This window comes from Anopheles aquasalis, chromosome 3, assembly GCF_943734665.1.
Source record: "Anopheles aquasalis chromosome 3, idAnoAquaMG_Q_19, whole genome shotgun sequence".
NCBI classification, from domain to species: Eukaryota; Metazoa; Arthropoda; class Insecta; order Diptera; family Culicidae; genus Anopheles; species Anopheles aquasalis.
The window spans coordinates 17210001-17220000 of record NC_064878.1 but is presented as its reverse complement, the minus strand read 5'-3'; the positions used below and the strand labels follow the sequence as shown (position 1 = coordinate 17220000).

At 46.0% G+C, this 10000-nt stretch overlaps 1 protein-coding gene across 1 annotated transcript in view; it reads right to left on the bottom strand.

Moving 5' to 3' along the window:
• The window catches only part of LOC126574046 (homeobox protein unc-4-like), a 51522-nt gene that overhangs the window by 23897 nt on the left and 17625 nt on the right, over positions 1-10000 (bottom strand). Inside the window, exon 2 of the mRNA XM_050233979.1 lies at positions 3903-3956. Within this exon, the coding sequence (XP_050089936.1) occupies positions 3903-3956 (54 nt within the window). The remainder of the gene's footprint in view (positions 1-3902; positions 3957-10000) is intronic.

Below are 10000 nucleotides of genomic sequence, written 5' to 3'. Positions count from 1 at the left end.
TGTCTCGCTTGGGAAATGGTTCGAGTGGGTTGTAATAGGACGAGTAGGTCCTAATGTGATAGTACTATTAGTGTAATTGTAGTTATCCTTTTCGGAGCTTGATGCTTCAATGCAGTGGAAAAGGAAGAAGCAGGATTCTATTCATTCCTAATACTGGATTTCCTGTCTTTTCCTCGGGGCATTTCAAGATATGCTAACCGTGACTTTAAGATACACCAAGAAGGAATATTAGTAATTATGGATTTTAAAGCAGACTATTCCGAGAATTAATTTGATATGTTGCATTCGGTAGGGAAGTGACCAATTCAAAAACACGCTTGATTATAACAAATGGAACATTATAAATGTGATACATTAAAAAAGAAATATCAATCATCTATTTCTGTTTGTTGTGAGTCAAGATATCCTGAAACTTTAATATTTAATTTAAATGAATTTGCATTTAAATGGAAATTTTAATCATATCTCGGCACAAATACACTTCAGAAGAAAGAAAAAAGCAGAAGAACCACCAAATTGATTCTTCAAGGCATACCTGAAGACAATTAAATGGAAAGCATTACAACGAACTCTGGAAGCTGGAGAGGAAATTGGATGGAAGTTTATTTAATCTAGAACATACCAAAATCTGAGCTAATGTCTGTTTCTAAAACGTCGAATATTGTTATTAGGAACGTAATCAGTAAAGTTTGGCTAGTGATGGAAAAACTAGATCGTTAAGGGGGGCTTCGTCAATTCCTGCTCAAAAAAGGGCTCATTTTTGACGATTTTATGTGACGCAACAATTCAACTTAATTTTCCAAGTAACTTATATATTAAACTACAACTTTTGAAGAATATGACATGAAACCAAATTTATGATGTTGCGTCTGCGAAAAGGTACTTTTTCCGGTGCCCAGCGTAGCTACCTGATGGGTCATCAGAAAAATACAAATCAATATTCTTTTGATAGATTTTAAGTAAATTCAAGTAGCACTATGGAGATTTAATGTTGAATTTCCTATTTTTCGATTTTTGGCAGATTTTTCATGTTGAAAAATTGATCACACTTTTATCAACCCGGGTTCGTCGCTTAGAAGGCAAGTCTTTTGTTTCTGAAAAAATCGGCTTTTTTTTGATGGCTCATAGCTGCGTGACGGTTCATCAGAAAAATACAAATCGATACTCGTTGGGAAGATTATAAGTTTATCCAGGTAGCCCCGTCAAGTTTTTGTTCAATTTAATATTTTTCGATTTTTAGCAGATTTTTAAAGTTGAACAAGTGATGCTTTTTGTCATTTTGCCTACAAACACGATTTTTAAAGATTTGTTTACAAAAAAGTATCAACAATTTTAATGGAATCTTGACGGGACTACCTGGCAAAGAGTGTACAGATTAAGTGTTAAAAATTTCGAATCGATCGGTTCAGTAGTTTTTACGGTACGATGGGCACCGACTTTGAAAACGTTGGTTTTGGAAAACGCTTTTCAAAGTAACGAGCTGCATGGAGCCTTGTATGAAACGCGGATTTTCAAAAAATTAATTTCCTTGTCAGTTTTGCTTCAATTGATCCAAAAAAATTACACAATGTTCTTGAAAAGATCAGCTTTCTGGGAAAAATATAGAAAATATGTGTCCCATAAAAAAAGTAATATCGAAGCCCCCCTTTAAGGGAGTAAAAAATTATTTTAACAACGACCTTTACGCTGGTATGTTGTGTATCTCTGTGGGACGCGTGGCCTTACCAGCTGGTCCTTATGGTAGAAGAGGTTTACATAAACCTCGAGGATATCCTTAGAGTAGCTTGCAAAGGCTCAGGAAGTGAAATTCAATATCCTTACGTGGGTAAATCTTCGCGTATCCTTGCAGAATGATATCCGCATGGTATGCTAAACAGTTATGATCTATCAGTAAGTATTAAAACATTCAAATATCACAAACCGATAGTTAAATGGATTAATTATTTAATGTGGTTCTCTTGACTTCAGAGGAACAGATTGTTTCAATTTCAAGATTGCAACCATATCTTTTACTTAGGAAACGAGTAACATACAGCAGGAAAAGTTGAAACAGATAAAAGACGGGTAACGTAATTGGGATCGTGGATGTTAGAAAATCAATATACCAAGGTCACAATTACATTCCCTCTGTTCCTGCGCTAAGGTTGGTTGCACATTTTAAACACTCTTCTCACCTCATCATTAGTTACAAATTCAATCTTCTGCGTTCGTTTGTTCCTAGTCTCGCTGTCGTGACAATTTAATCCAATCCGAGCTGATACCGAACAATTGATTTCTAATTTTCACAAATTCCTTATGCCATCGAGCGATCGATAGCGCGCCGCACCCATCCCAAGCCCATCAATGCCACTTTAATCACTTTCCAATTTGTTACAATCATCTTTTGATGGGCGAGGCGCTCGAGCCCCATTCGTCGCTTGTTCTGCGTGCGCAAATTCTGGGTTCGACTAAAATTCCGTGACGTACCTTGTACGGCAATCACGTCACTGGCAGCGTGTTACAGCTCCTACCAACCAACACACGCACCATTCATGGCCGCGATGTGACTCCATTTTGAGCAAAACCCCTCCGTAAATACACACAGCGACACACCCGGCAACAATGGCCAGGATAAAGCGTTGAGGCGTAATTTAATTTGCTGTCAGCGCTTTAAACAACGCGCGCGGGACCTCAGGGCGGGAGTGAAGACTCATTTTCCGTCAAACAAACGCAACGCGCCGTGGGGCCAGGGAGAGAGAGAGTTGATAAAATGGGTTCAAATTTACGCGCGGGATGGCGAGCGTTTTTCCCGAATTTCCCTCGAAATACTCCGCAACCCCTCGACGTCATTCCGCTTCGTACGGGGCCACCACTGTAACGGAGAGCGAGTCACCCAGATCGCACCACCACAGGGACGCGACATGGTGGCCCCGTTTGGGGGGTGAGGGTGGAGTCGGTTTTTCCATTTTCCTAGCCCGTGCGGGAAAATTCGCTCTCTTCAAACCAAACCAATTATCGTATTGTTGGTCGTTGTTGGCGTCATCGTCGACGTTGCGCGCTCGTCCTCGTGGCGCGTTGATCCTTGTGAAGGAGTGAGCACACGGTTTCTCTCTCTCTCTTTCTCTCTTTCTCTTTCGCTCGCAATGGACCTCCCATCGGGTGGAGTGGAGAGCAGTCCTGCCTCATGCACCTTCTCCGTGCGTTAGTGGAATGAGATTAAAATATCAAAATGTGCCTTGGGATACGTTTTATGCTGCGAAGCAGAGGCAGAGGAGAGATGGAGAAAATGAAGCAAAGTATACTACACCCCACAGCACCACCTCATCATTCGCCTCCCCAAAAAAACAGGACAACCACGATGCGAGGACACTTGGGTGAGTGGGTGGGTGGGCGTAATGGTGGGTTCGTTGGCACTGAGGAAAATGGGAAAATTGGGAGCCAACTGGCCTGACGACGATGTGCCGAGTGCTCGTGCGGTACATAACGTCGTCATCTGGCTAAACACACTCTGGCTGGTGGTGGCGCTGGAAAATCGAATGTTGTAGCACACATACACATACACAAATACAGTGTAAATTTGAGTTTGTATTTGGATTTGGTTCGGGTTTGGTTTTGCGCATGATCGTACCTCGTGCATCTCCATTCCACCCTCAAGTAGTCGAAGGATTGGAGACTGGCTGATGCCACTTTTGGGGAGCGGAATGAAAGGATGGGCAACAGCATGAAGCTTCAGGGAGCAGGAACTTGGTTGGTGTTGGTTGGTAAATGGGAAATTAGGTAATTTTCTGGCTTGCATCTCGTGGCAGTGGACCACGCGCTACCGTTGACGATGATCGACTAATTTCGACGCGCTGGACAATCGGCCAGCGTGATGGTGAGTTGCTGCTTTACATGATTCCTTCCCTCGTACCGGGAATACTTACCGGGTAAGCAGGCGCCACCACCACCGCCAAACGTTGACTTCAAGTGGGTAAAGTCTGTTGGAGGAACGGAAACAAGACGTGAGTTAGTTAATTTAAAAAAAAAAACCTTCAATTAATCCATACAGTACACGAAGCAGATAGAGTGACTGAGGGTTGGTGGGAGATTTCAGCGACAGCGACATGAATTAATTGGTCCTGTTTATGATAAGGTCGATGATGAAAATGAGAAATTAAGTTAATGACATGTCAACGGAGTAAGCGTCATTCTCAGACGGTGCGAGTAGGCCTTGCCATACCCACTGTCTACTACGATACTGTTTTGAGCGTCAGAATGCAAGTGATTTCCACGATTGCTTCATAAACTTTTGGAACTCAAGTTAGTATTATGATTTGTATAAACTTGCTATAACTCTCTTTTACTATTCATTACTAATTAATAAATACTAAAAAATCCGGTGAACAGTAGACAGTTGAAATAGAATAGTTTACTCTATTTTGAAAATCCGTTCATTACTAGACAGTCGTAGCGGAGTTTTTTCTGAAATGCGTATAATATGCGGCTTATGTTATCGCTTTGTGTCTAGAATATGTTTTTATAATGTTGAAAATTATCGTTCCTCCTAAATGATCTAGAGCAGCAATTCTTTTCATGCAGAACAGCACAACATTCTTGTTTGCCGTTTTTGTCACAAAGCTTTTATGCGATCATTTCCTTCATCACCGAGGAACAGTTTAAATGTTCCATTGTTTGCAATCGTTTATAACGGATCAGTACGGCGTTAAGTTGAGAAAATCAACCCAAGCAGTGGCATATCACCGATAGTGCCAATCAGTCAATCAGCGCTTATGTGACGCCACGCAGAGCAACGGAAGAATGCATTTACTCGCCTCGCAGCTAAGGCCGTGGTCCGTTGGCATTGTTTTGCTCACGAACACATTAGGCCTGTAATGCTTTCTTTGGAAGAACTTGAGAAGCTTAATTCGTTGGAAGCGATCGGTAATAGAATACTAATCAATAGAATACCCCCCCAAAAATCCATCCCAGTGCATCCCAGGACGTCCTCTTCCCGATTGTCGCCGTTTCTCTGCAGGCTAAAACACAAAAGAATTGTCGAGTGGTCGATTTGAAGAATAAAGACATTACCGTGCGAACGCAGGCGATTAAGCGGCCTGACCAGAAAGTGCCTGGCAAAGAAAGTGAAGAAAGAAGCGAATCCCCGGAGCATGGTTGAGGTGTAGAAAGTTGCGGTGAAAGAAAGCGATAGTCGCCGTGATATGTGGTCTGTGCATAAGACGGGGTTTTGCCAACGGTTCCTGCAACGGCTGACGACCGTACGCTGGCATCAAATATCCTCCAGGGACTAGGCAAGGATGGTTAGAGGCTATTGAAGTGATTTATCTCAGAACTCCGTAATATCGGCAGCCACAGCAACCGCATCGAATATCATCTTCCAATCAAGCAATTAGGCAGAACCATTGAAATCGGATCGAATTACACGAACAGTACGCAAGCAAGGGGATGCGAATCTTTCTTTGGCATTGGATCCAGGATGCAGGATCCAGGATGTGTCCCCGGACTGGAATGCCGTTTGACGTTTTGGCTAAAGGCGTCACTCGGGAAGGAATGCGTGAATTCGGGGTTCGTGCAAGTGAAGATATTTAACTCTTTTCACCGCCCGCCCTCCCCGGGGGACGCTTCCATTGAGGGGAATTGAGTTGAGAATCGACGCCGGGTATGCCGATGTGTTTTGTTGCCGGAAGTTAGGTATTAAATGGGCCTGGCCGCCTCCAGTGAACCTTTTTTACCCCGTTGAATTCATCTTTTCTCATTTGAAAGGGTTCCTAGTGTTAGCAAACATTGTGATGTGAAGGCAGCTACCGGCATGTCACAGCAATTGACGCCCACCGGAACTGCAGTGCAGAGCCCAAAAGGAAATGTCTGATCAAGTTCATCGTTTTCTAGTTCCTCACCAACTGTTGTTCTGTTGTTGATAAATTTCCAAATTTAGGAGAGTTTAATCCAATGTCTATGTCAGAATTTTATGATAGCTATTACGAAGTTATGATAATTAATTTTAAAGTTGCCCCTAACATTACAACTCCTTTTGTTATCAGCAGTGCCCCTGGCCTCATCACAATCGAGATGGTTCACAGTGCCCTTCGTCAGGACCATCAACTCTACCACAACTTAAACGCCATGACATGTGTTGGTCCTGTGATTTACATACTCTCGGTAATCATGCTTGTTGTGGAGATTCTAAACCAAAAAGCAAAAATAAAACTCCCCTTTTTACGACCCTTTTCCCCGTGGCTTGGTCACTACTAATTAGTTAACTTTTCCAGCTCTTCGTCCTCCAGCACTGCCTTAATTGAATTTGATCCAGACCAATTCGTTTGTTGGGCGATTTGTTGCTCAGTTTACGAGGTCACGCATAAATCACCACTGATGCCACACAAATTTGTATCTGTAACGCAAAACAGGATCTCCACTCCCCACTGTTTATGTGTCCTTTCCCGGGCCAGGGTTCCAGGGTTTCTAGTTTCCCGGTAGTATCGCATGATTGCGCATGTCAACTACTGCCGCTTCTACTGCTGCTGCTGCTGCTGCTGCTGCTGTTAGTGCCTAGTGGCTGATACAGTACATCACAGAGCAGCAAAAACCCTCCCCGGAAACTCTGGCTGCTCTGCGGTTTGAGTTGTGTTATTTATCCTACTTCAATGCCCTCTGTGCCCGCGTGACGCTCGCACTGGCGGTACTCAGCAGATTCCGAGCCGAGATGATGGCTCCTCGGACCCCGGACCATCCGACCGACCGGCCAGGGTTTGGTAAAATCGATTTTCTCCCCGGCATAGCATAACTTTTCCCGGAGCCAGCACCGGCTCCGGGTATAAATTACTTGCCAATTCAATTCCGGAAGCAGAACGGTGGTTATCTTCTCCCTTTTTGCCGGTGACCGGGTTGTCCGGGAGTGCGGCTGTGGCACTGCAGTCTATTTGCAGCGAAAGTTATCTACTTTTGCCCGGGAACTGACGATGCTGGGCTGGTGCATGGAATAGGACCTCGTTCGAAAGCGGTTGGATGCCGGTTTTTCCGTTCATTTCCTCGGCAGGTGCTTGTTTGTGGAGTAGTTCGCTCGGTAGATTAGTTGAGTAGAATTCTGTTTTTGGTTGCCGAGAATGATTCCTGATATTTTGTTTAAGAGAATTCTTGCGAAACTACATGAATCCAGTATTAGAATTTGAAGTTTTCAGTCAAAAATTTCCTCCAAAAACAGCCTCAGTATCGAATCTACGATGGCTTCACCCTGAAGGCCATATATCCTCCTATTTCCAAGCTTTTCCAGAAACCTAGCCAAGCATTGGCAAAGCATAGTGACTCTCACGACACTACAACGCTAGCTGACGGAGTCACAGAGATACACACGACACTCGGCTACGGATCGGAAAATCCAATTACGCGTTTGTCGATTTCCATTTCCTCGCATCATCATCATCATCAGCATCATCGTCATCAGCCTGGGTCTGGGGGTTCGGCGCGTCAGTCAGTCAGCAGCAGGAGAACCACCGCCACCACTTCCAGTCACCATTTGAATCCCGAGTCCGATGGCCTGTCGGCCATTGCAGCTCACCAAAAAGGTGGACAGATCCAGTGGTGGTGGTACTCCACTAGTGCGGAGCAAATTGGTGTGGCCACGTGCCAATGTTGTCCGGTAAAAGAGCCTCAAGCATCGACTCGCATCGCCCCGAGAATCTAGCACTACTAGGGGGTGGGCTTTTTGTTTTTAGCTTATCGATTGATCAGACTGTAGTCCGGGCTGGCCGGGCCTAGAATACTTCCTAGCCGGACCGTGAACACAACGTTTGGCAGGAACGCGTTCTTGAGCATTTCCAACTGTCAGGGATGGAGGGAGAGGAGATGTTTCGGGCGTTTCGTGGAATGGCCGCCTCTTGACGGCTTGGGTTCGCCAGCATTTTCGCTCACTTTTCGAAGAACTAGCACTCAACGGAAAACCTTCGTCCGCTCGGCGCTAAATCCGGAGTGCGTAGACACGCAGACGCGGGATTGCGCTACGATTGGTCTTTACCTACCACGCAGCGCCGGCATGGCTGGAGTAGGTAATTTGATGCTTTCGACGAGGCGCCAGCCAACTCCTCATCCAACCGAACTCAATACCGATGATCCCGGGAAGGCAACCACAGTTCGACACATCTCAAGACACGCTCGGTCTTTGTGTCCTCACCCGGGTCGAGCTATCGGATCGCACACGGGCTGTATTATTTTAATGCCACTCAACTCAACGGCCACAGCCGCAGCCGCAGCCGCCACCGCCTGTCAACACATAGCGTGGCAGCGTGACGGCGCGCAGGAAGGGCGGAAAGAACTATCTTCCAACCTATCAACTACTTGGCCGAGCCAAGTGATCCACTTAAGGCGTTGGTGTTTTTGTGGGAGCGGCGTGGGATTCGGAGGAGAGTTGTTTCCGAAGATTCCCAGAAGAGCAGATCGCCCAACCGGTGTGCCGGAATCAAAAGAGGAGCAATGATCCACCTTCTATATCTAACCTTAGGACGTCCCATTAGGAGTAGCGCCTGAAGTACGATCTCAATCGATGGACTATTTCGTGCGTACTCTTCACACTCAATAGCGATGGTGGTCGGTCAATTATTGGAAGAACGCATGGTCCTTCTGTCTATATCAGAATAACATCAAACGTTGCATTGAAGACGCGCTTTAGATCACGCCATTAGAGGAAGTTTGTTGGCCAAATCCTCCATTCGTCCTAACGTCATCACTCAGCAACGTCAACTGTGACGCTCTCTTCGCATCTTGGCCTACTCTGGTGGTCCTGCGATGAAGCCGCGCCGACGTCTCAATTGCCCATGGACTCTACGATATGTCTGCCGCGGAGTCCTTTGATGAAAGCTGCCTCTCGAGCGGCATTTCCATAATTTCCTTTTCGGGCATAATCAAATCATCTCGATTCGCGCACTTCACTCCGTCACCGGTCCTGGATGCTTCAGGAGGAGCAGCAGCAGTTTCTTGATGGCAAAATTGCCAATTCATGTTTTATTCACCACTTCCGGGAGCTGATTATGGCAATGGCGGAATGACGCCGTTGGCGAAGCGAAGCGAAACGATACTCAAGCTCCTCATTAAAATTAGCATACAACCAGCAAACGGACCCACCGGGTGGGTGGAAAAATCGATGCAACGGTTCGAGAAAAACGGAATTCCAAAAGCATAGACGACTATGTCGTCTGTACTGCCCCCCACACCCGGAGGTCCACAATTCCATTTTCCTGGACTTCTTTTTCTCCGGTTCTGTCCTCCGTCACCTCGGACGAAGTTGACGAAGAAAGCAGCTCCGGTGCTCTTTTACGTCTATTGCGCCACGTGATTGCACCATTCACCCAGAGTTTGGCGAAAGACTTCACGTCTCTTTGCGCCGGCAAAGGCAAACTGTTTGATCTACGTGCAAACACATCCGCCCAGGGATGCTGCGAGCAGCAGTGATGCATTGTTTGGTTATGGAGCCGAGGTGAGAGCAGACGACCAAAGCGTCGGGCGACAAATGACGAGCACCCGTTTGCGATTGTATCCCGTTTGTTCTGCAGACGTTTTCTTGGGATTGCAGATCGTCCAAGGGGTGCCCCAGACACTTTCTCCTATTCCACAGCCAGCCAGAGCATCGCCAGCGGCATCGATCCGAAGCGGGTACGGTATTGTGCAAAGCAGCTTACCGTGGCCTGTTTGCACCGCGATCAGCGCGATTCTCTCGGTGATTCGCGCTTTCGTCTTTCAGGTTCAGCCGGTAATTGAAGTTGCGACCATCAACGGCGACAACAACGACGATTCCAATCTGTGGGCGAATCCTTGGCCATTCTTTCTGCACTGCTGCCAACAGCCACGGCACAGTTAGCTCACCTGGCAGCCTCAGGAGAGGGTTATTTGAACGAGGGAAGAGCCATGGCAATGCACTATTCGCCTGATGATGATGCACAGCTCCTCGTGAAGAAAGAATCATGACAAATACACTTGGTGCTACCCATCAGGGTGGAAGATAGCGAAGCGTAACAATCGAAGACTCAAAGCGGAT